General features: G+C 45.7%; 1 protein-coding gene across 1 annotated transcript in view; it reads left to right on the top strand.

Moving 5' to 3' along the window:
• LOC130404237 (1-phosphatidylinositol 4,5-bisphosphate phosphodiesterase beta-1-like) overlaps window positions 1-26,500 on the top strand; it is a 52,746-nt gene that overhangs the window by 25,944 nt on the left and 302 nt on the right. The window contains 13 exon segments of the mRNA XM_056608882.1: window positions 11,432-11,516; window positions 14,012-14,136; window positions 14,721-14,875; window positions 15,157-15,321; window positions 22,778-22,877; window positions 23,327-23,431; window positions 23,700-23,723; window positions 23,726-23,811; window positions 24,760-24,910; window positions 25,418-25,471; window positions 25,767-25,877; window positions 25,880-25,943; window positions 26,229-26,361. Of these exon segments, the coding sequence (XP_056464857.1) occupies window positions 11,432-11,516; window positions 14,012-14,136; window positions 14,721-14,875; window positions 15,157-15,321; window positions 22,778-22,877; window positions 23,327-23,431; window positions 23,700-23,723; window positions 23,726-23,811; window positions 24,760-24,910; window positions 25,418-25,471; window positions 25,767-25,877; window positions 25,880-25,943; window positions 26,229-26,361 (1,358 nt within the window).

Raw genomic sequence — 26,500 nt, 5'->3', positions numbered from 1 at the left:
CAGGAACTTTCTGCACCAGGAAGCTTGTCGACAGGTTGAACATGGAAGGATGCAAATGCAAAATTCATATCCGCACCTTGGGCCATAACAACTCAATAGAAAGTTCTATCGTTGACAGTCTGGAGATTTCCGGATTTTCTGGTGAGAGCTTCTATCCACTTCCCAAAGTGTTTACCCAGAAAGAGATGCCCGTCTCTACAGCCAACATAATCAGTGAAAGGGAGCTGAGAAAATGGCATTATTTAGACAATGTAAACATTCACACATAAACGCTGACTGGATCTGTTAATTGGCACAAACGCCTCCAAGTTGATGGAGCCTTGGGAGGTCATTAACAGTCGTGAAGGTGAAGATGGACCCTACGCGATCAGAACCCTACTGGGGTGGGTAATAAATGGCCCGTTAGGGGAAGTGACGACTGTGGAAGTGACCACCCTTCATTTTGTGCAAATAGAATTGCCATTGACCATATTGAAGAACTGTTAATTACCATATAACTATGACTTCAATGACCGAGCTTCTGCAGAACAGGAAGAAATGTCAAGAGAAGAAATAAGTTTATGGAGAAAATGGAAAGCTCTGCTCAGCTCCAGAACGGACACTACACATTTCAATTGCCTTTCAAAGGGAAAATGTTTTGATGCCGAACACCTCAGGGTTGCCGTGCAACGTGTCCGTGGTCTGAGAAGAAGAATTCAGAAAGACGTAAGCTTTCATGAGAGTACAAAAAACTTTCTTGCTGATGTCATTAGCAATGGCTACGCCGAAGAAGTGCCGCAGCATCAGTTAGAAGCACCAACAGGGAAGGTGTGGTATATCCCGCACCATGGTGTGTACCATCCACGGAAGGGAAAGTTACGAGTGGTGTTGACTGTGGAGCAGAGTACAAAGGGATCTCTCTCAACAGTCAGCTCTTGCAAAGCCTTCACGAGGCGAGGAGCAGAATCGAAACCTTGTTGCCGAAATAGGTCGACTGAAAGAAGAGCTCCTCGAGAGAGAAGCTTGGCTGAAACAACAGCAGGTCGCCATGGTTTCCTTGGAGAAGCAGAACGCTGGTGCAGCAGGAGGAGGTGGTCAGGATGGAACAGTGCAGCGCAGTGCAGGGCGCCGAGACCGGAGACGACGACCAGAGAGATGAAGACGGAGAGTCTCTGGAGTCCTTGAAGGAGAAGCTGACTGAGGTCAAGAAACCGAGAAACTGAAGATCCACAAAGACTTCACCAGGTTGCAGAAGGACTGTCCGTCGCTGAGGAGGGAGAATTAGGCAGGATCTCGAGCACCTCAAGAAGGAGTTTGGCGGAGGAGAGTGACAAGAATTTGAAGTTGGAGTTGGGAAGATCTGGAAATAAAGCAAAACTATTCTCTCAGCAGCTCATGAGGGACTTCAACACACAAATGGCTCATTTAAAATTGTTGGTGTAATTGCTCTAGCAGACGCAATTAGGGGCTGGTGTGTAGGAGCCATATTAATGTGCGTTATTTTCGTGTAATTTTAACCCCGGCCCACTAGGGAGGCTATGTGGTTCAGTTGACCTCAGGGTCAGCAGAGTGAGGCATTTAACCTGATTGAACCTGATCACAGGTTGGTTGTTGATGGGGAAGCAAACAGTTTTTATCGAACATGTGCCCGTGTGCCCGTGGTCCCGTGTGTTATGCATCGTATTTAGTGAGGAATTCGGGTTTATTGTTTTGTTACAAATATATTTTGAGTTAGAATTACTGCGGCTGTGTATTATTGGAAGGAAAATAACCAGCAAAATAAACTGAAACTGTCTTCGTTTTTGCAGGTACTTGGAGCGCGCTGGGCGCAACGTCGGAAACTATAAACGGAATCAACAACCATAGTACTAAGTTTAGGGCTTAGTCACTACAACTACTATTTACCACTACTACTACTATGACCACTACTACTACTAACACTACTGCTACTACTACCACTACTACTATGACCTCTGCTACTACTATTAATACCATTCTATTACTATGACCTCTACATACTTATAGCGCCTACTACTACTACCACCACTTCTACTATGACCACTACTACCACTACTGCTTCTACTACTACTATGACCTATACTAGTGCTACCACTACTTCTACTACTTCTTCTTCTACTACTACTTCTACTACTACCAACTACTATGACTACCACTACTGTTGCTGCTACTACTACTACTTCTACTACTCTACTACTACTTTCACTACTGCTATTACTAATAGCCACTACTATGACCAACACTACTACTACCACTACTGCTATTCTACTACTGCGAATATTACTGCCAACCACTAATAATACTACTAAAACTCTTTAAATATTGCACTGCTTTTAGAGTAGTTAGTTGTGAACGCTAAAACATAGGTCTTACATCAAACGTCCATACCATAAATTACAATACATGAGTTCACAGCTGCACGTGTATATTGATTTTATTTATTCTTATTGACAGTTAGCTGAAGATTAATACTATCTGTTTTCCTAACTTAACACAGAAAATCAAATTCATTGTCCACATGTTGTTATATGTTAATTAAGCAAAAAAGACGCTCTAATTGCCGGTTACCGAAGTTGTTCGCAGACACCTCTCTTCGTCGTAGTTTTCTTCTATTTGTCTCTAACGCATGCTCAAAATCTTTCATCGATCGATGCTTCGGATGTTTGTGAATTCAACAGAATTAATGATGCATCGTTGCAGCAACATTAAAGATGATCGCGATGAGTTCTGCCCGTTCTGCCTCCAGATGTCTGCGTTAGAGGTGGCTCGGATCGCGACCGAATCATTCGAATGAACGAATCATTTAAGACGAGACGAAGCCGAACTGGTTCTCTCGTCTCTCGTTCGTCTCGTTCGTTCTCAGACTCGACTCCTCTCAGACCCACTAGTCGCTGACAATCGCTGCGGTCAACCAAAACAGACTTGATAATAATATTAATTTAATAATTAATTTCATTTGAGGGCGCCATTCATAGCACTCAAGGGTCACCTTACAGGGCAGTGTTTAAAAAAAAAAAACAAAATCAACAATCATAAAAAGACACAAGACAAGATACATTGAAACAATTTACACAAGTGTGTCAGGATTCTTGTATGGACTGTTGTTTTGTCATCCCCCTACCTGTTTGGAGTGTGATAATTCAGGACTGTTGTTTATGTTTGTAGCCATGTGTTGGTCATGTGCCCGGAGTACACCCATGTCCTTATTTGGGTAACTTCCTGCCTTTGTGTGTTTCCCTCCAATTTCTCTGTTCACAATTGTCTCTCATTTGGGTATTAGATCGGTGGAGTATTTAAATACTGCCCTTCTGTTCACTTATTGTCAGATCGTCACGGTAATATACTGTTTGCTACCTGACTGCCACGTGAGTGAGACTAGCGTGAAGCTCTTTAAAGAGAAGTTATAGTTTACTGTTCTTCCCGGTTTGAACCCTGCCTGTTTTGGGACTAAGTCTTCTGCCTATCGGTTTTGGATCTCTTGCCTTACCTGTCCGTCTGTATCCCCTGTCGGCCTGCCTGTTTATGAAGCCCCGCCGTACCGGGAATCTGATTGGCCTGCTGGACTGTTGTGAATACATCCTTTGATCTGGCAATTGATTCCCTGGGCTGAGTCGTGACAGTAGCGAATCTGACCAAGGAGGGAATCAACAGATCTGTAATCAGGTGAAGACTGGGCTGGAGAGGCAAGGAGCACATCTCGGTCGACATTAAGCCCATGTGAGACAGTTGAAAGAGTCTCTGGACACCACCCGGCCCATCTGGTACCCGTTCCGAGAGCCCCGAATGCCAGCTCCTGCACTTTATGGCCGGGGACCCAGGAACATTCAGAGCTTTCCTTTCGTAAATGTTAGCTTGGTGTTCCAGCTGCAGCCGGCCACCTTTCCGTATGGATCAGTCCCGGGTGGCCATATGTCAGGGGTTCTCAAACTATATGGGTGGCCGGGGACCCCCCCTAGGGCAGAAATTATTCAAGGACCCCCCTCATAATAACCGCAACACAATGTATCATATAGGCTCATGTCTATTTTTTCTGTTAGATGCTTTTGAACTCTTTTATGCTTCAATCATTCAGTGCTAATACCACAATAGTGTTAAATAAGCATTTTATTGTATTTTGGCATACTTTACAATATGTAAATAGATTTGACTTTTTTATAAATGTGTGTATAAAAATTTCGCCCAGGCACACACACACACACACCACACACACACACACACACACACACACCACACACACACACACACACACACACACACACAATACCCAACCAAACAAAACCAGCAAAAACATGACATGGCAACATTGCCCAATGTTGTCACAATGGACATGGGACAACGGCAGAGGACATGTTTATTTCCAAATGTCTGCAAGGATTGGTTTACAAGAGATAGTAAAGTGGTGCAAAACAGTTAAATTATTCACCCACGTAAACACGTTACCTACTGTTACCAATGGTCCATCGTAACAAATCGCCTGCTCGCATGCCATGCATATATGGATGAAGCCTTGAAGGGGACGCAAAACACAGCTTTGGCAACGCTATTGAACGCTGCTTGGCCGTCATCACGCGTTTGCTGCCGAAAAGTTGAAATATTTCAACTCGAGCAGCATTTGACGCGCCGCAAAATACGTGAACGCGCCTGCAGCGCGGGCAGCCGGGCACGCGTGCTGCGCTGCAATCAAATTGCCGCTCTCAGCATGCGTGACAGGTTGACGCAATGTTAACAGAGTTACTATTGGCCGAAAATTAAAGCAGGGGGGGGCTGAACACAATGCGCCTGTTTAATTGGCTTTTATTGAGGTATTTAGGTGCGAGATGTGAAGGTAAAGCCTGAGGGAGTTTGACGTAATGTAAAAAGAGTGTTCATTGGTTTAACGTTACGCCGACGGGAGTAATGGCGACCGGCCCAAATTTTTTTCCGTAAATACCGGTATGTTTATGTTGCAACAACAAGCTCTTCACGGACCCCCTGGCAACGCGCCGCGGACCCCCGGGGGTCCGGGGACCCCACTTTGAGAACCGAGGGCATATGTCATAACCCTCTTGACGGGCCGTGCAAGAGAGTGGGGAACTGCGGTTTGGGACTCCAACTCCCCAGTCTGTCTCAGCTATCAGGCATTCATAGGTGAGATGAAGGAGGTCTTCGATCGCTCGGTGCATGGAGAGAGGCCGCCAGAGTGATGTTGCAGATCCGTCAAGGCAAGAGGTCTGCTTCCGACTATGCTATAGACTTCCCCACCCTCGCCAACACCAGTGGCTGGAATTCAGATGCCCAGTATGATGCCTTCCTCTATGGACTCTCTGAGGTCATCAAGGATGAGATCGCCACCCGTGAACTGCCTTCCACCTTTGATGACCTCGTCGAGCTTGCCATCCGAGTGGACAAACGCCTGAAGCAGCGGGCCAGGGAGCGAGAGTTCCGCCCTCCTCCGAGGTCAGCCTCCTCGGAGGTCCCTCTCCCGTCCCTGCCAGTGCCAGCTGACACCAGCGTACCAGAGCCCATGCAAGTGGACCGTACCCATCTGTCTCCGGCCGAGAGACAGAGAAGAAGGGACACCAATTCTTAAATGTATTGTGGTAAACCGGGCCATTACTCCGCCCAATGCCCAGCAAAAGGCAACGCTCACCCGTAGAAGGGGGATTACTGGTGAGCATCACTCCTCTTCATCCCTCTTCTACCTTCCGTACCCTTGACCCTGCCATGCTCATTACAGGAGCTCATTCCCACCTCGTGTCCGCACTTATTGACTCGGGAGCTGATGGCAATTTCATGGACACCTCTCTGGCTTCTGAGCTACACCTCGTCCCAGCCCAGCTGAAGACAACCCTGGAGGCAAGAGCACTAACCGGAGTAAGGTTCTCCCAGATAACCCATGTCACGTCCCCGGTGAGTCTACTAATTTCTGGCAATCATCAAGAGAACCTAGTGTTCCATATGTTAGAGTCACCGACTGCTCCCATCGTCCTCGGCCGGCCATGGCTGGTAAAGCACAATCCACATATTGATTGGGCTAATAACACCATCCTAGGCTGGAGCCCATTCCGTCTGAATAACTGTCTTAAGAATGCTTTTACCCCCCTGCCTGCAGTCTCACAAGCCACAAATGATTCCATGGATCTGTCTGATGTACCACCTGAGTACCTGGATCTCAAGGCCGTGTTCAGTAAAGCCTGTGCAACCTCCCTGCCACCACACCGACCCTATGACCTGGCCATCGATCTTATACCTAGTACATCACCTTCTAGGGGCTGTCTCTATTCCTTGTCTCCTCCCGAAATCGCAGCTATGAACAAATCAATCGGTGAATCACTAGCTGCCAGTATCATCCGCCCCTCTTCCTCGCCTGCTGGTGCCGGTCTTTTCTTCGTAGGGAAGAAGGACGTGCCCTGCGTCCTTGTATAGACTATAGGGGCCTAAACAACATCACGGTGAAGAACCGCTACCCTCTGCCTTTGATGTCCTCAGCTTTTGAGCTGTTGCAGGGGGCCAAGAGCAAGTTGGATCTCCGCAGTGCTCACAATCTGGTCCGAGTACAGGAGGGGGATGAATGGAAGACTGCATTTAATACTCCTTCAGGTCACTATGAGTATTTATTCATGCCATTTGGTCTCACTAACTGCCCAGCTGTGTTCCAGGGTCTGATTAATGATGTTCTGAGGGATATGCTTAACAAGTTTGTTTTTGTTTACCTAGATGACATTTACATTTTTTCTCTGTCGGTTTCCCAGCACTCCCAGCATGTTCGTAGTGTCCTGCAGCGCCTTTTGGAAAACCAACTGTTCGTTAAAGCGGAGAAATGTGAATTTCAAAAGAGACTGTTTCCTTCCTGTAGTATGTCATCACAGCAAGGGGTCCAGATGGATGGTCCGAAAGTAAAAGCAGTCACCGACTGGGAGCGTCCAACGTCTAGGCGGGAGCTACAAAGATTCCTGGGATTTGCTAACTTCTACCAGCGGTTCATCCGCAACTATGGTTTAGTGGCTGCTCCCTAACCACAGATGTTGAGGTGAGTGCTATTCTCTCTCAGAAGTCTGGGGCAGATCAGAAGATCCACCCCTGTGCATTCTACTCCCACAAACTCACTCCCACTGAACGCAATTACGACATTGGGGACAGAGAGCTATTGGCAGTAAAATTGGCCCTAGAGGAGTGGCGTCATTGGCTGGAGGGAGCTAAGGAGCCATTTTAGTTTGGTGACAAAGTCCGGATGCCCTGGACTTTGTCACAGGTTTGCCACCATCTCACGGTACCACAACAATCCTCGCTATTGTTGACCGCTTTTCCAATCCGTGCACTTAGTCCCCTTACCCAAGTTACCCTCTGCCAAAGAGACAGCGGACTTACTGCGCAGCATGTCTTCAGGCTACACGGGCTCCCAGTGGATGTGGTCTCAGACAGAGGTCCCCAGTTCACCTCTAATTTTTGGCGTGCTTTTTGCAGCCTTCTCGTGGCTAAAGTCAGTCTGTCCTCAGGTTTCATCCCCCGTAAAACGGCCAGGTCGGAGCGAGCCAACCAGCAGATGGAGACAGCATTGCGGTGTCTGACGTCACAGGGACCGCTACAGCCTGGAGCCTTCAGCTGGCATGGGTGGAGTACTCCATGAACCCTTGCCATCATTCTTAAATTGGTCTGTCCTGTTTCAGTGCTGCCTCGGCTACCAGCCTCCATTGTTTCCCGGCCCGGATGTGGAGGTTGGGGTTCCCTCAGCACAGACATTCATCCAATGCTGTCGCAGAACGTGGAGGCGGACCCGGGCCGCCATTCTTCGCACACAGACCAGAACGAAGAGTCAGGCAGACCGTCGCCGCATCAGGGCTCCCCATTACACCCAGGGGCAGCGGGTGTGGCTTTCCACGCGTGACCTTCCTCTGAAGGTGACTTCCCCAAAATGTAATCCACGCTTCATCGGCCTCTACTCCAGGGTGGTCAATCCCTCTGCAGTTCACTTGAACCTCCCTCCTGCCCTCGCCGCATCCACCCCACCTTCCATGTGTCCCGTGTCAAGCCCTTCCGGTGTAGGCGTCTGGGTCCCAACCCCGACCCCAAACCCCCACCACCCCCCAGACTCGTTGATGGGTCTGAGGTCTACAAAGTTCGCCGCCTGCTCGACGTCCGCCGTCGGGGTCGGGGCCACCAGCACCTGGTGGACTGGGAGGGCTACGGCCCCGAAGAGAGGAGCTGGGTCTCTGCCCGGAACATTGTTGACCCCTCGCTCATCAAAGACTTTCACTGTCAGCACCCTGCTCCTTCCACGGTCAACGCCAGGAGGCGTTGGTAGAGGAGGGGGTACTGTCAGGATTCTCGTATGGACTGTTGTTTTTGTCTCCCCCTACCTGTTGGAGTGTGATAATTCTGGACTTTGTTTATGTTTGTAGCCATGTGTTGGTCATGTGCCCGGAGTAACACCCATGTCCTTATTTAAGCAACTTCCTGCCTTTATTTGTTTCCCTCCATTTTCTCTGTTCACCTGTCTCTCATTTGGTATTGATTGGTGGAGTATTTAAACACTACCCTTTCTGTTCACTTTGTCAGATCGTCACGGTATGTACTGTTTGCTACCTGACTGCCACGTGAGTGAGACTACACTGGAAAAAGGGTTTTAAGCCGTACTTCATCTGATTATTATTTTGTAATTCAATTCAAATAAACATTTTTTGTTTTATTTTTAAAATATATATTTTTATTTCAAAATACTGTGAAATATAGATATTTTTAATTAGGAGCTCAATTAAGAAATATCCATTTTGACAAATGTAAAATTTTAAGGTTGTGTATTCAACTGATTAATAATTTTGTAATTCAATCCAAATATTTTGTTTTGTTTTCTTCCTAAAACACTGTTATATTTGATTAGGAGCTCAATTTAGAAATATTTGTTCTGACAAATGTACAATTTCAAGGTTACGTACAAGCCTGCGCATGCGCATTAAATACAAAGACGCTTACGACTACTGGACCAAACCGCAGTGTTGCCAACTTAGCGATTTTGTCGCTATATTTAGCTACTTTTCAGACCCCTTTGGCGACTTTTTTTCAAAACAGCGACAAGCGACAAGCTTCTTTTTCAGCTGCTATTGGTGACTTTTGGCGACTTTTTGAGGTGAAAGCACTATCTATTACCTCTTCACAACGAGCACCGGGTGCCTGCGCGGCCCCTCCCCCGTCTCAACGCACTTACAGGCAGCTCAGTCCTCGTGGTAAAAAGCAAACTCAGGAACCGGATGTCCTTGCAGACCTTAAACTCCATCCTATACATCCGATATGGATTAAAGCAGAGTGGATTAAAGCTGTCAGGTGATGCTTGCTTTGAGCACCAGCTGCCTGATCATGTTTTGAAGCTTTTTGGAACATCAGCTGCTTATTCATTCAAGGTAGCACCTACAGCTGAACCTGCAGTAGAGAGCCTTGACCAGAGTGACGATGACTCACTGGTTCTGTGAGCTAGGACAGTCTGTCTGTGTCTGGAGGGAGGTCTGGAGTAGGCCTAACTCTGCCATTTATGCCGCTTTTCCACCGCACGTGTAAGGCTCGACTCGGACACGACACGACTCGACAGCGACTCGACACGTAGCAGCGCGGGGCTTTTCCACCGCAAATAGTACCTCCGGGACGTGGGGCGGGGTCGTCTGCGCGAAGGGCCGTGACGTATTTTTTGTACGCGGACGCAAAACACCAGTACGTAACCCACACATGGACAGAACCCACATAACAACATGGAGAACATCGATGCGATGGTATTCAGTGTTCGTATTATTAGCTGGCATGTTTGAAGAGTGGAATATGTGGCTGCGGCGCTACTATGGCTGTTCTATTCGTTACCAGCATGGTTGCCATGTCGCTCCTCGTGACTTCGTCACACTCTCTGGCCAATCAGGTGGCCGGCCGTCTGCCGACGTCACCTTTAGCATCGGCTCAGCCGCTTGGAACCTAGAAGCGAGGCGGTACTAGTTAAAAGCAGCCACTTGAGGCTAAGATCGCGGTGGAAACCGCAAAAAAGGCGAGCTGAGTCGAGTCGAGTCGAGTCGTGTCGAGCTGGTACCATGCAGTGGAAAAGCGCATAGATTGTTAATTGGTTCGATCCCCGGCTTCACCAAGCAGAGTATCGAGGTGTCTTTGACAAAGCACCTAACCCTGACTGATGTCGCGATGTGATGTGAATCCAGACATCCTGCTGATGCTGGAACAGAGACTTCCAACTCTCCAGCAGAAGCGCCCCAAGGCCATGAAGCGGCGAGAGCCGAGCGGGAAAAAATGATGATGATGTATACAAAAACATGTTTTGTTTAAAAATTTCATGTTTAAATGAGAAACAATTGTTTGATTAAATTGTAATCTTTTTGATTGGATAAAACAAATTATTTCTGATAGATATTTCTTAAATGAGAAATAATTGTTGGAGTGAATCAATATTTTTTTGTTTAGGATTTAACATACGATTAAATGTATTAACTTCATTCAAAGAATAGAATTATACTTGGTGCCAAGTTGTATTATTTTGTTTTTATGAACATAGGAAATATTGTTTGAGGCAAGCTATATATTTGTCATTGGCTCAAGTCATGTAATATAGATGTGAACCATTACCCTTGTTTTTTTAATTGGTTCAACAGAAGGCTTTTTCCAGTGTAGCGTGAAGCTCTTTAAAGAGAAGTTATAGTTTACTGTTCTTCCCGGTTTGGAACCCGGCCTGTTTTGGACTAAGTCTTCTGCCTATCGGTTTTGGTTCTCTTGCCAGTACCTGTCCGTCTGTATCTGTCTGCCTGCCTGCCTGTTTACGAACCCCGCCTGTACCTGGAATCTGATTTGCCTGCTGGACTGTTAGTGAATACATCCTTTTGATCTGCAATTGATTCCTGTTCTGAGTCGTGACAAAGTGGGGTGAAATGGGTGGTAAATTATCATTTAAATCCACAAACAACATATGTGTAATCCAGGGCATATAAAGACTGGGACCAGAAAATAATTACTTTCAATCGAGAGAAAGTAATTATTTTCTGGTCCCAGCCTTTAGTTTGACCGTTTATTGTGAAATTGTTCAGTTAAATGCTGGAGAGAAAACACAATGAGAATGACTACATGTCTCGTATGTGACGTCAGGCTCCTTGCGACTGGCGTGTACAAGACCGACAATCGCCCCATCGGCATAACGGAAACTATCCACATGCCCCGACTTATCATGGTTTTCACCTCTTTCGATGCTTTTATCCTCACCTTGGAAAAAAGCTGTGAAATGGAGCAGCACTACTGCAACTACTACAACTACTTCTACCACTACCACTACTAGTGATACTACTACTACTACTTCTACTACTACACAGGTCTACCACAGCATGACCAGTCATTTGACCTGCCACACTACTATATTTCTGACAACATTGACCCTCTAAACTCTTGATTGTGTGTGTGTGTGTGCGCGCGTGTGTGTGTCCAGAGGCTGGCAGGTCTTTCCAGATGTCGTCCTTTGTAGAGACCAAAGCACTGGAGCACCTCACCAAGTCCCCTGTGGAGTTTGTGGAGTATCCTTCACATCACCATAGCAACGACACACCACTTCAGCATGGCGACGACACACCACATCCCAGCAGCCCTCTTCTGCATTTAAATAAATATTCTCAACGATAATCCTTCGAAATCCACACATACATGAATCAAACCTTATAAAGAGACAGAGTCCCTATAACACGGAACGAAAACATGTCAATAACACAGTATGGTGAATTATGTCTATAGAGTCCAACACAAGACTACACTTTGTTGCTAAAAGGTAATATTATGCTCCTCCTTGAGCCTCCCGAAATTTCTTTATACTTTGTTGCTCATACTTAATATTACTCTTCTCCTTGAGCCTCCCGAAATGACTTGCGATATTGATATCCCCTCTCCCCCCTGCCGACTGTTTTAGTTGTTTTATTTTTCTAATGTTTTGTTTGTTGGTTATGTGTGACTAGGCTACTGCAGCCTTTCTTGGCCAGGTCACTTGAGAAGGAGATGTTTAATCTCAATTACGCATTCTTCTGGTTAAAAAAAACAAAAACAACTTAACCTCTCACGTCAGGTTACTTTTATGTGGCTGTCTGCCCAAATATCAAATAGTCATTCCGTCTCCTTTTTGCTCCATGTTGAGCCATGACTCATTTTCAACCGACGGTCCTACAATGTCCTGCTAATATTGGAGTAGTAATATTTCCCATAATGTGCGCGGCTAAGCAAGAGCCTGTTACGTCCAAAGAAGCTTATGATTTTTAGAACTGGAAAGGACTGAAGTGCGGTCGCTTTCAGAATCAGGATCGGCTATTGCATCAATAGACACACAGGAATATAACTTGCCATCCAGTGCTTAACACACAACTAGACAGACAGTAAAATACGCATAGCTCTAATAAAACATGATATTAAAATCAGTTCTATAAATAAGGAATAAAAATTGTCCAATTCAGAGGGGGGGAGGGGGGGGGGGGTTGGGTGCGGTGTGTAGTCATTGATTGACGAGAGAAATAACCTTAAGGAAAAAGCTATCTTGAACCAGAGGTCCTTGTCCTGATGGCACGGTACCGCCTACCCGAGGGGAGGAGCTCAAAGACCTTTGCCGGATGAGACTTATCAGCAGAAATTTGACCTGCCCTCTTCCTGACCCTGGCCTCTTGCAGGTCACTGATTGAGATTGAGACTGCCCCTGTCGAGTCAGCCTTTCTGCTGTGAGCACGATACGTTGCAGCCTGTTATTTGCATTGACGGATGCTGAGGCATACCACACTGAGATGGACGAAGTCAGATAGTTTTCAACAGTGGCTCTGTAAAACCTGGACCGAACAGAGCTGGAGACGTTCAGTTTCCGTAGCTGCCTCAGGAAAACATTCCACTGTGCGTGCTCTTAATGGTGGAGGAGGTGTGTGAAAAAGAGTTTCCTTGATGCACAATGTTGTTGGTAAAAAGCATATTTTTACTTAAAACAAACTACCACAGCAGTCGATTCACTTGTACAACTCAAGCCTCCCTCCAGTCTAGAACTCTGGCCCTCTTCAGGAGCACCAGAATGGGTGTGGCTCAATTAACCTATGAGCCACAGTTGCCACTATTACAGGGCTAACAGCCAGACAGGAACATCTGCATCTTTTAAAATATGGTTTAACACAGTGAAGATGCCATTCACATTTTCGCAAGGTGTTTTCCTTCCATTTCAGGAAAACACCTGAAACATCTCAAGCAAACTCCCCAAGGGTTCATTTTGAAGCAAACCGAGACCATCTCTTCGGCTGGTTCTCGGACTGGTTGTTTGGTCCACTCCTGAGTTCGATAGTTTGTATTTAACAAACTCAAGTAGCTGTAATGTTATAGCTGTAATAGCTGGAATGTTGCAGGGGGCTACCGTGTCCTTCTACATGAGCTTGCACAGCACATTGGCAGCCTGGAGACCAGACCGATCTGCAGCTCATTTTTGATTTGCTATGGCGTATGCGTTATGCCAAAACCCCTTCAAGATTGATTTCCAGCGGACCTGCCAATCACAGCATCTATCTAATATGGGGGGGCTTGATACAATGTACAGAGGAGCACCCTATGTGTGCTGTTGAGGCATATACATAAACAACCAAGATGACTGATGTTGATTATATGGCGGCTTCTGGTTGGTCTATCCAATGGTGTCCAGAGACCTTCTGGTCTGTGTCTGTTGAGTACAGCCCTTGACAAATTGAAAGAGGTTCGAGGCGCATCTGAGAATTGGTCCTGTGGTGTCAGACGAGCAAAACACCAGAACAGACATCATTGGTTAATTAATTACAGTAAATACGATGAAAGATAACACAACAGGAATTGCAATCACCTGTTCGGACATTTGAGGTGATAACAAAAAATATACCCCCAAAATAAAACTAATACATTTTTTTTATTTAATCTCGGAAAACACATTGAGGGGAAAAAAAAACTCCTTTAAACTTAGGCTGAAGGTTTCTTTTGTTCTTCTTTTTTTTGTGCTGAAGTATCTCATGCCTTAACCCAATCTCTTGACCAGATACAATAAATCCCAGCTGAGTCGTATATACCCTAAGGGGACGCGAGTGGACTCCTCTAACTTCATGCCTCAACTCTTCTGGAACGCCGGCTGTCAGCTGGTGGCGCTCAACTACCAAACGATAGGTGAGTGTTTAACCTCTGAACTCTTTCTCTGTCCAAACTCCCTGATGTTGTCCAAACTGCTCCCAGAATACGTGATGCCAAGTTTCTTTAGGAGCTGGTGACCTAAAATAAATGTTTCATATTTATATGACAGATAAAATTGCATGACACCAGGTTTTAGGGTGTTAGTTTTATGTTTTTATTTCCATTTATTTATGTCAGTGCCGTTCTTTTTGGAAATTTCTGTCTGTAAATATGTAAATATGCGCAGAAATTAAGAAGGGAAGAATCTCTGGATCAAATATATTATTTAAGAAATGATATTGCACGACACTGATCATGTTATTAAGTGTAAAGTGGATGAAATGGGACAAGGCTTTCAAACCCCTCATTTCGCCCTTGTCTACAAGAGCCGTGCACAAGAGCAGAGCACTGCACCAACTTCACAGATCAGAGTCCAGCCTTTGCTCTTAAAGACGTTCCCTGATTACCTCAACCATCACTGTTTCCTCTAAGAGAGATTGCATGTCTTATCCTGAAACAGCATTCATACCTCATCATCTGTACTTTGAAACAGTATGGCTTGCTTCCTCTACCGGTTCCAGACCTTTCCACACAGCTGAATCTCTTCATGTATGAGTACAATGGCCGCAGCGGGTACAGGCTGAAGCCCGAGTTCATGAGAAGGCCGGACAAACACTTTGACCCTTTCACAGAGAACACAGTCGACGGCATTGTCGCCAACACTCTTTCTGTCAAGGTAATATCCTTCTTGTTCTTTCTCTAGCACATGTGGAGTGCTGTGATGATTATGCAACAAGGCCTTTGCAATTAATACCAAAAAAACGGCCATTGTTATTTTGAGTTCTGCCGAGTTTATATCACATCCTTTCCTGTATTCATATAGCATCATTCAAATTTTGATAAGATAACTTTAATACTGGGACAAAGTTGACATTAGATTCAAAGAAATATAAAACACAAAGGTATAGTTGGTAAAAATGAAAAAAAAAATTTGTATTTATTTATTTAATGTGTCAGGTGATCTCAGGCCAGTTCCTTACCGAGCGCAGAGTGGGTGTGTATGTTGAGGTGGAGATGTTCGGACTTCCTGTTGACACCAGGAGAAAAGCACTGAGGACCAAAACCTCTCAGAACAACGCCATCAACCCTGTGTGGGACGAGGAGGCAGTGGTCTTCAAAAAGGTGAGATAGACAGAGGTATGAGAGAAGGTGAGAAAGACAGAGGTATGAGAGAAGGTGAGATAGACAGAGGCATAGGTATGAGAGAACGTGAGACAGTTGGGTTGGGTTGTTATGGTGATGGCGCCTTGTATGGCTGCTTCGGTGTGTTGGTGCACACTTCTGTGTTGTTTTTTAGTCTTTAATAGTGTTTAATTTAGTTTATTGCGAATCAAACCAGATTATTTTGTTTTATTGTCTTATTGTCACAAACTGTGTTGGTTTTAATTTTGTTTATTACGGATCAACTCAGACTTTTTTAGTTTTTTTCCATTTTTCAGTTTTTTCCGTTTTTGTTTTTGTTTTGTTCCATTTTTTTTGTTATTATGTTGCTATGGCGATGTCACGGAAATTTTTTACGAGAGATGAGATCCTTAACCACAGGGACTCAACACCATCGGATTTATGTCCCAACTTTCTCGCCTCTCCCGTGGACTTACAAGACCGACTTACATCAGCCCGTATTTCAAATGGATGTGTCTCAGTTTTACGGATCTATGATCGGGACTCTCTGGTTCGTATCAAAGAGTCGATGGAGGGCCTGTTTGATACACGGGGCAGGTACAAACAAGCGTTCCCTCCTCCTTTCCTCATTGACCCCGACTCACCTGAGTACCTGCTGCTTTGTCGGGCGCCAGGCAAAGTCCGCAGGAAATCGAGGAAAAGAGGCTCGCGATCCGGAGTCCAGGTCAAGCGAAGACGCGCTGCAGCACGCCTGGGCTCTGCCATCTTCGGCCACGGAGAACGCGTAAAGGTGCGGCCACACCAGACGCGTATCTCGCGTACTTCGCGTATAAAATCGCCATTTTTTCCATAGGGAACCATTGGTTTACGCGCGTATTACGCGTTTCACGCGTATAAGCAACATTTTACGCGCGTATAGCGCGTATGTGGCGCGTATATTTACGCGCAATACGCGCCATACGCGCGTATATCGCGTACATTTCAAGAGTTCAAAAAATTGAACTTTTTACGCTCAATACGCATGATACGCATGACGATTAGCCGCGTTGCCCAATCAGCGTTGAGCTTGACCCGACGTCACTGGCAGAGAGTAGTGAGCTTGGACAGAAGCATACGGCCGACATCTTTCTTTACTCTGTGTGGAAATAGTAACATAGTTACGCCATTAAATGCTTTTATGGAAACATTTCTAGCGAGAAATGTGCATTTTACTTTCATAATGTTCGCTCGGTGAATGTGAAGGATGTTTGGTTTGATAGTTATGACGAAGAGGGAACGCTCCGTTCACTTGCATGGACATGGACTCATCTAGGCGAGTGACGTAGGCGCGTATGGCGCGTATTGCGCGTATGTGACCATTTTTGACACAAAATGGTCAAGCAACATTTTACACGCGTATCTCGCGTAAAAATTACGCGAGATACGCGTCTGGTGTGGACGCACCTTAAGGTGTCTGTGCCGGATCCCTCTCCTCAATGTGTGTGACAGCACATCCACGCTGCCATCTGCTTGGACCACTATGACAGTCTTGGAGCCTACACGGCACTGGAGTAGTGGTCAGCGGCTTTCATCGCCTCCACGCTCTTCCGTATTTACACCGGTTCCGGCACGGTCCAACTGGAGCCCACGTGACCGATGCCTGCGACCAATCCCGCTGCGCTCCGCGGACACTGCCTCCGTGACGTCATCAACATTGCATATCGGCCTGTTAAATGCCCGGTCTATTGCAAATAAATCCTTCTCTCTGAACAATCTTTTCACAAGAGAAAAGCTGGATTTAATGTGTCTTTCGGAGACATGGCAGAGAGAGGAAGAGTTTATTCATCTAAATGAACTCTGTCCAGCTGGTTGCTCTGCCGTCGGGAAGCCCCGCCCCTGTCGTCGTGGGGGGGGTCTGGCTGTTGTATACAAGGACAGTTGCACATGCAAAGTGACTCAGACCCAAGAATACACTTCATTTGAGTCTCAGATGGTCAGGGTGGGTTCTTCAAATCCATTCTACTGTGTGTCAATCTACCGTCCTCCTGGCCCTGCTGCTGTGTTCTTGAAGGATTTTAGTGACTTTTTAACCTCCATAATAAGGTTGCAATCTGTTCTAATCCTTGGAGATTTTAACCTTCATGTTGATGACAGCTCATCTTGCTCCGCAAAGGAACTCTTATCATTGACTGAAGCTTTTAATTTTGAGCAACATGTTTCTGAGCCTACACACCAGAAAGGCCACATTTTAGATTTAGTTTTACTCTTGGCCTGGACATTTCAAATGTGTCTGTACAGGACGTCCATCTGAGTGATCATTGTTTTGTTTTGTTTGATCTGCACTTCAGCCCTGAGCCTAAGCCCTTAGAAGTTAGGTCTCAGAGGCGTGTTATCTCTGCTAATACTCCAGTTTGACCCTCTTTTATTTATGGATTGCCTCGATGTGGACAATTTTATGCACTGTTTTACCATGCAGTGTGTTAAAAATTTGGACCAGGTGGCACCTGTTAAATAAAACTTGTCAAAAAGTGTGCCCTTGGACAAATTAAGTTACCTTGAGTCTAAAGAGACTATGTCGAAAGACTGAGCGTCTGTGGAAAGCCACTAACCTTGAGATGCACAGACTTTATCTCAGGGATCTTGTGTCCTCATACAATGAGATGGTGGAAAATGCCAGATCGGACTACATTCGCCAACTGGTAACAGTAAATAAGAAAAACCCCAAAGTGTTATTTGACACTATCAATTCTCTTGTATGTTCTGCTGCGCCAGTTACCCCTGTTTTTTGTGAAGCTGACAGCAATGCATTGTTGAGATTTTTCACTGACAAAATTAAGATGATCAAGGAGAAAATCCCTCCCCTTTTGTGTGGAACCCCTGCTGTCATTGAGCCTGTCTCCAGCTTGTGGTCTTCATTTAAGTCTGTGACTCTTGCTGATATCTCTGCACTGGTGACCAAGATGAAACCCTCCTCTTGCTCATCTGACGTCCTTCCATGTAGGCTCTTTGTGAAAGTGTTTGATATAATTGGCCCCTGGGTCACCAAAATGGAAAACCTCTCTCTGTCTACAGGTGTGTTTCCCAGTACATTTAAGCATGCCATAGTGGAGCCTTTACTTAAAAAAACAGGCTTAGACCCGACTGTCCTCAGTAACTTCAGGCCTATTTCAAAGCTGCCACTCTTGTCCAAGATCCTAGAGAAGGTGGTCTCTGAACAACTGTCATTATTCCTGGATCAGGGTAACATCCATGAGACCTTTCAGTCTGGTTTCCGCAAACTTCACTCTACGGAGACGGCCTTACTGAAAGTGTCCAGTGACATTATGATGTCTGCTGATTCGGGAAAGTGCACTGTTCTAGTTCTCTTAGATCTGTCCTCAGCCTTTGACACAGTTGACCACCAGATCCTGCTGAGAAGACTGAGGGATGAAGTAGGACTGTCAGGGTCAGTTTTACACTGGTTCTCGTCATACCTCTCTGGGCGTAGCTTTAGTGTCACTCTTAACCAAATAAGGTCTGAGTCAGCAGATCTGTTGTGTGGAGTCCCCCAAGGCTCCGTTTTGGGCCCTGTGTTATTTTTGCTGTATTTGATCCCCTTGGGAAAAATCATCCAGGGATTTCCTGATGTTTCTTACCACATGTTTGCTGATGATATCCAGCTTTACTGTTCCTTCAAGCCAACTGAGCTCCAGAGGCTAAGTTCCTTAGTTCAGTGCTTGGTGGAGATAAAACATTGGCTGAGTGATAACACCCTGCAGCTTAATGTGGACAAAACAGAAACACTGGTTATTGCCCCTGATGATTCCATTCCAGGGATTAACCAGTACCTGGGTGACTTGGGCCAGTCTGTCAAACCGAGCCTAAGAAACCTGGGTGTTGTGTTTGACAAAGACATGTCATTAGTGCAGCACTGTAAACAGCTGACCAAAAATTGCTTTTTTCAACTGAGGAACATTTCGAAACTCAGGAAAATGGTTTCACAAAATGACTTGGAGCTGATCACTCATGTATTTGTGTCTTCGCGTTTAGACTATTGTAATAGTTTGTTTTCTTGTCTAAACAAAAAGGAGCTTTCTCGCCTGCAGTTAGTGCAAAACTCTGCAGCGAGAGTTCTGACTCGCACCAATAGGAGGACTCATATAACCCCTATTCTTAAAGCTCTTCATTGGCTGCCAGTTTCGTCCAGGATCAATTTTAAAATTTTGGTTTTAACGTTCAGAGCTTTGCATGGCCAGGCTCCGCCTTACATCAGTGATCTGATCCAGCCTTACACCCCAACTCGGGCTCTGAGGTCTGTGGATCAGAATCTGTTGACGTTGCCACACACTCGTTTCCGGACCAGAGGAGACAGATCCTTCCAGGCTGTTGCTCCCCGGCTCTGGGCCCCGTTTCCCGATAACGATGGATCTTCGCTCGTACGATCATTCTCCCGATGGATCTTGCGATCCATCGATAATTTCTTTGGAGCGTTTCCCGAAACTCCTCTTAACGTGAACGTGCATTCGCTGCACTCACGACGTCGTAGGATTGTAACTGTCTACTGACACGGTGCTGAAATGGGCTCCGTAGGAGGGGGAGGGTTAAAATATATCCCCATCAAGGACAACAGCAGAGTAGCCTACGAAAAAAATAGACTGCAATTATATGAATGCTAAAGACATTAAAACACAATTGATTAGGCTGAAACCGACATATATCAGTCCTAATCCTGAATGCACTGTGCGTTTCACGGCATTTTCCCCCCTGAAATAATTCCATATGACAAAAAATTAAAAATAGCTTGTGTGACAACTACATTTATCTTAATGGGCTGATTTCTGAAACATGCTTTGCGCAGCAAAGAGAGCCGACTTAATCTGATTCCGCATAAGGGTTTCCTTGATTGATAATTTGATTGGCTATAAAAGCCCCTCCGGAAATAGGGTAAGGTATGTATTGATGAGGAATACAACGAAGCCCACCGTCTGGCCCGGTGCATCGTTGAGCGCACGATCGGGAGGTGGAAGTTGCGCTTTAGATGCCTTAACAGGTCAGGCGGAGGGCTCCAGTTTTCGCCGCCCAAGTCATGCGCCGTGATATGTGTGACGGCTATGTTGCACAACATTGCAGCTAAGGCTGGGGTGGCATTGCTTGAACCGGAGGACGCTGAGGACGATGACGACGAGGAAGATCGGTGTGAGGACGGCCTCCCTCAGTATACGCGGCTGGTTTTCATGCGCGTCGAAGAGTGATTGAGACTTTTTTTTAACCCCCTCCACCCTCCCACATGTCACTAAACATTCCCGTCAACGTGACCAATCCCCACCATATCCCAGCCTTTTGCCTGCTCCTTTGTTTGTTTTTTATAATTTTTTTTAATTTTTTTTTTTATTTATTTATTTTTAATTTATTTATTTTTTTTACATTATTTTATGCTACGTTATATGAGTAGCCTATGTCAGTCTGCACAAATCCCCCCACTTTCTCTCACACATTTTGAGTGCCCTGCCTGCGCAACATTTTCTGGACTGTCCCGTTTTATTTTGGCCATTTTAACATCTTTGTTAATAAATTAATTCATAATCTTTATTAATTACCAAACTAAGAACATAAAGGCGCAATGCGTTTTAATAAAACGCATCCAATAGACGGAATGTCCGATGGTGTCGCCACTGAGGCTATAGCTGACGATGCTCTTAGAGTCCTACGAGTACCTACGAGCACCCCTGGAGTACTCGTTAGCTACGAGCGTTTTCAAGACGTTCGTTCCCCACGATGCTTTCGGGAAACGCGGTGAAAACTCTACGATGCCCTTTCGACGCACTTCACGATCCACTTAGGCTAACGACGCTTTCGGGAAACGGGGCCCTGGAACGATCTTCCGCTCTCTCTGCGTTCAATGGAGTCTGTTGACTCCTTCAAAAAGCAACTAAAGACCTATTTGTCTGCTCATGCTTTTGCTTAGCTGTCTTGGGGCTGCTATGTTTGTCACCTAGTTGTCTTGGCCTTTTAAACTTAAATTTGTATGTACTTCTTAACTGTGTATTGTTATTGTTTTTGTTTTAACTGTGAAGCGCTTTGTGACCCTGGTCTGTGAAAGGCGCTGTACAAATAAAGCTTACTTACTTACTTACTTACTTACAGACAGAGGTATGAGAGAAGGTGAGATAGACAGAGGTATGAGAGAAGGTGAGACAGACAGAGGTATGAGAAAAGGTGAGATAGACAGGAAGGAAGGAAGGAAGGAAGAAAGGCAGGATTGAAGGAAGGCAGGCAGGCAGGCAGGCAGGCAGGAAGGAAGGAAGGAAGGAAGGAAGGAAGGAAGGAAGGAAGGAAGGAAGGAAGGAAGGAAGGAAGGAAGGAAGGAAGCCAGGAAGGAAGGGCAGGCAGGCAGGAAGGAAGGAAGGAAGGAAGGAAGGAAGGAAGGAAGGAAGGAAGCAAGGAATGTAGCCAGGAAGGAAGGAAGGGAGGAAGGCAGGCAGGCAGGCAGGCAGGCAGGCAGGCAGGCAGGCAGGCAGGCAGGCAGGCAGGCAGGCAGGCAGGCAGGCAGGCAGGCAGGCAGGCAGGCAGGAAGGAAGGAAGGAAGGAAGGAAGGAAGGAAGGAAGGCGGGCAGAAAAGGTAATAGGAAGGAAGGAAGGAAGGAAGGAAGAAAGGCAGTATTGAAGGAAGGCAGGAAGGAAGGCAGGGAAGGAAAGAAATCGTACTATTATAATTTCAAGCCTGTCGGACAATATATGTCGGACAGTATGCATGTGCCAAGCAGCCTGCAGCTCACACACACACACACACAGCACGCACACACGCACGCACGCACACACATACTGCACGAACGCATGCACGCACACAGACAACATACACACACACACACACCACTCGGTGTAAATGCACCATTACATAGGCCTACAAGCTAACATACACAGAAATGTATTATTACTCTCCTCCTTGAGCCTCCCGAAAAGTCTCGCAATATTGATATCCATATCCCCCCCTCCCCCTACCGACTGTTTTATTTTTCTAATGTTTTGTGTGAAGGCTATGTGTGACTGTAGGTCAATCTTGCCTGTCTTGGCTAGGACACCTCAAATGCTCACACTATAAGGAGAAAATCATTATGCTTGCATCATAACGTAAGGAGAGAATTATTATTCTTTTCATTATGTAATAGGTGAACCAAAATGTAACATTATAGGCAAAATGTTATTATATTGTGCGCTCAGTAATTTGTTGCATTATTGACTGGGGTACTAGAGGTTGAGCGTGCGCAACACTGCACAGAAACTCTTGTCCCAATAAATTCCAGATTTACCAAGGCTGCTGCAAATAAATAAGGTTTTTGCGGAAACACACAGTTTAGTTGGTTGATTAGTCGGTTTGTTCGTTGCTTAGTTAGTTTGTTAGTAAGTTATTTATTGAATTATTATTTATTATTCTGTCTGATTGTTTTGGTTGTTGGTTAGTAGGTCAGTTTGGTTGTTTCCTCACGTTGATCTTTTACAGGTGATTCTTCCTACCCTGGCCTCGCTGAGAATCGCTGCTTTTGAAGAGGGAGGAAAGTTCATCGGTCATCGCATCATTCCAGTGTCTGCCATACGACCAGGTGTGCTCCATCTCAGGGAAAGAGTTACTACGACAAATGCCTTATACAGTTCAGAACCAAACCTTTGTAAAAAATTGACTGAAAGCTTTAAAGGGTAAAGAAACTGTATTTAACTGGAATATGGAGTTATGTATTTATAAAATAGAAACATTGCTTTTATTGACACCTATTTATACCCCTCACATCTTATCTTTTGTAGAAATGTATTTTTGTTAGATGCAAGCCAATCAATCTGCCATCAATGGCAGATTGATTGTAGCCAGAGCTCTAGCCTTGACTCTGAGTCACAATCCAATACTCGCCATTGGTACCAACAGGTCCTGAATCCAATTTGAATCCAATCAATTAGCCCCAATACATTACAAATGTATGATCAAAACTTGAGCAAGTATATGTGATATTTTATTTAACTTGCAACTTGAATAGAGTTTTTGTTATTTGTACTTCAGGTTATCGCTACATCGGTCTGAGGAACGAGAGGAACCAGAACCTGATTCTGCCCGCTGTGTTTGTGCAGCTAGAGGTTAAGGATTATGTACCGGACACTTTTGCAGGTATAAGGCTCCAATACATACAGATTCACAGACACACGAATAGACGCACGCTGACACACCCATTCATGTGTGCAGATGCATCTATCACACATACATCCACACAGCCCCCTGTACACATGCATATCAACATCGAAATGCACTTTAATGTTAAACTTTTGCAAATTGTAATTGTGCATAATATATTGTGATAGTTTCTGATATGTCATGCTGTCATCAGCTCAGTACCAGCTGTGTGTCACATCCTAGTGTTATTCTTCACACTGGGCAGATGTGATCGAGGCGCTGTCCAACCCATCCGCTACGTCAACCTGCTGGAGCAGCGGTCCAAGGCGCTGGCTGCCCTGACCCAGGAGGACGGAGAGGAGGAGGCCCACACTGAGGTCTGAACCATGCTCCTCTTCCCTCTAATTAAGGAGAGGAAGAGGCCTTCACTGAGGTCTGCCCAAACCATGTTCCCCCCATTACTTAAGGACAGGAGGAGGCCCACACTGAGGTCTGAACCATGTTCCCACCAATTATTTAAGGAGAGGAAGAGGCCCACACTGAGGTCTGTCTGAACCATGTTCCTCTACTTAAGGAGAGGAGGAGGCCCACACTGAGGTCTGAACGATGTTCCCACCAATTATTTAAGGAGAGGAAGAGGCCCACACAAAGAGCTGAAGTGCACTGATCAAATGAAGGGATATCTCAAGAAGTAAAGGTTGTTCAATTGTCAACCTTTTTTTCTAACTCCTCATCCTCATCTTCAGACCGCTTATCGGAGGTCAGGTCGTGGGGGCAGCAGCTCAAGCATGGGACCCCAGACTTCCTTTTCCGGGCCACATTGACCAGCTCTGAAGGGGGGGAGCCTGACGGGTTCTCAGGCCAGTGTTGAGATATATTCTCTCCACCTAGTCCTGGGTCTTCCCCGAGGTCTCCTCTCCACTGGTCGTGCCTCCTTTTTAATTTTTTAATTATTTATTTATATTTTAACATAAGTACTAGTAAGTGGTGTTTTATGAGATACTATGAAACCTTCTCAAGCTGAAGACTGTATCCACTAATATAATTGCAATACATCACAATCACATCAATGTGGTCCTTCAATAAGTTGATATTTAGCATGTTCAAGAAAAGTAAAGGTAAAAATAGTACAAATTGTGATGATGTAACTTATATGCCGTTCAATCTGGGGAAATTGTAGGTAAGGATGGAGTGAACCATTCAACAGACTTTAAGAGAGTGGTTCACTCCATCCTTAAAGTTTACTCAAACAAACACATTGCAAACAGGTCAGGTTGTATTTAATTCTTTGAATCTTAATGTCTAAAGCCCTGTTTCCTATTCAGGAGGAGGCTGAGAGCTCTTTAGACCGGAAGAACGACCCAGGGCCAATCCCCGTAGAGAACGGTCTTAGCCCCGCCCCTGGGCCAACCAGCCAAACGCAAATCACCACGACACCAAAGGCAACCGCAGCCAATCAGCAGGCAGCAGCCACAGGTAACACATTCTGCTCCAGTGGCAATCCTCCAACACCAAATTAAGAAATACAGAACAAATACATACACTGTCTGCTACCACTTATAGGAATACCACATAGCATGGGTTTAATGCAACACAAAGCCAGGGAATCGAACCAGAAGCTCTTGATTCCCCTTCAATTCCACTCAAACCCCCGTTGACTCAGAATCAGCTCATGTCCTTCGGCACCACGGCCAGAGCCTCTTATCGCTCTTCCAGCAGGGGGCAGCCTTCAGCTGCCTTTCAATTCAAACTCAGCTTCAAACCTCCGTAAATGTCCTTCCAGAATTCCTCCTTTTCTAGTTATTCTAACTCCTACTCCTTCTATTCTAACTCCTCCTCCTCATTCTCCTCCTCCTCCTCCTCCTCCTCCTCCTCCTCCTCCTCCTCCTCCTCCTCCTCCCCCCTTCTATTCCTAAATATTCTACTCCTATTTAACTATTTTCCGTGATCTTGTGATGTTGTCTTCCATTGGTGTTCCAACAGAAGCGGCCAAGCCCGCGGCCAAAACAGAAGATCTGGTGCTCAGTGTTCTGATAGGTTAGTCATACAAATTACCACATTAATACCATAAGTCAAATTGACCAGAGGGCTAGTCTCCTCGATATTCGGACATCTGCATGTGAGATTGCTTTAATATTTTGTAAGAAGCGACCCCTTTGACTCTTATACCGCGTGCCTGCACATTGTAAGTTAAATCATGTAATAAAATATAATCAATAAACAGTCTGCCAGAGCACCCAACTCTTTAATCAATACGCTGAACATTCTGACGGCCAGCCGTATCAGCAGAGGGCCAGATTCATAGGCCTTCACTGAGTGACCCTGTCCCCAGACCTCCCGCTGTGTTCGCTGGAGAGCCTGCAGCAGCTCAAGGGCTACCAGAAGGAACAGAGGCGACAGTTCAAGGAGCTCAAAGAGCTGGTGAGACGGCACCAGAAGAAGACTCTGAGCTCATCAGAGACCTCAACAACCGCCACAAGAAGACTGCGCGACAGCACAGCAAGAACAGGCACAGGGAGAGCGCTTGCGTGTGTGGGTGTGTGTGTGTGTGTGCGTGTGTGTGTTGTGCGTGAATGTGCATGAATGTGTGTGCGTTTGGGAATGTGCCTGTTTTTGCATGCGTCTGTGCATGCGTGTGTTTGTGGAGGCGTTAATGCGTCTGCGTGTTTTTGTGTGCGTATGCAAATGCATCTGTGCTCGCATGTGTCTGTGCGTGCTAGTGTGTATGCGTGCATATGCATGCTTGTGTAGGTGTGTGTGTGTTAATGTGTATGTGTGTGTGTGTGTTTCTAAGGAGTGAGTCTGCAGAAGGCGAGCGGGAGGAGGAGCTGCAGCAGCTGAAGGAGGAGCAGCACAAGCATCTCCTGGCTCTGAGACAGGAGCAGTACTTCAGTCAGAAATACCTGCAGAGGGAACACATCAAAACGGTGGGCCTCCCACACAGCCACATCACCACACTGCTGCTTCTGCTTCTTCATGTTTGGAACACCAATGAACCTTATATACCCTTGCAACTACACACTATCACTGCAACAAACCAAATACAACCTCTAATGGCGTTAGTCA

The sequence above is a fragment of the Gadus chalcogrammus genome, chromosome 15, assembly GCF_026213295.1.
Source record: "Gadus chalcogrammus isolate NIFS_2021 chromosome 15, NIFS_Gcha_1.0, whole genome shotgun sequence".
Lineage (NCBI taxonomy): Eukaryota > Metazoa > Chordata > Actinopteri > Gadiformes > Gadidae > Gadus > Gadus chalcogrammus.
The sequence above is the reverse complement of the archived record's forward strand: the minus strand, read 5'-3'. Positions and strand labels throughout refer to the sequence as shown.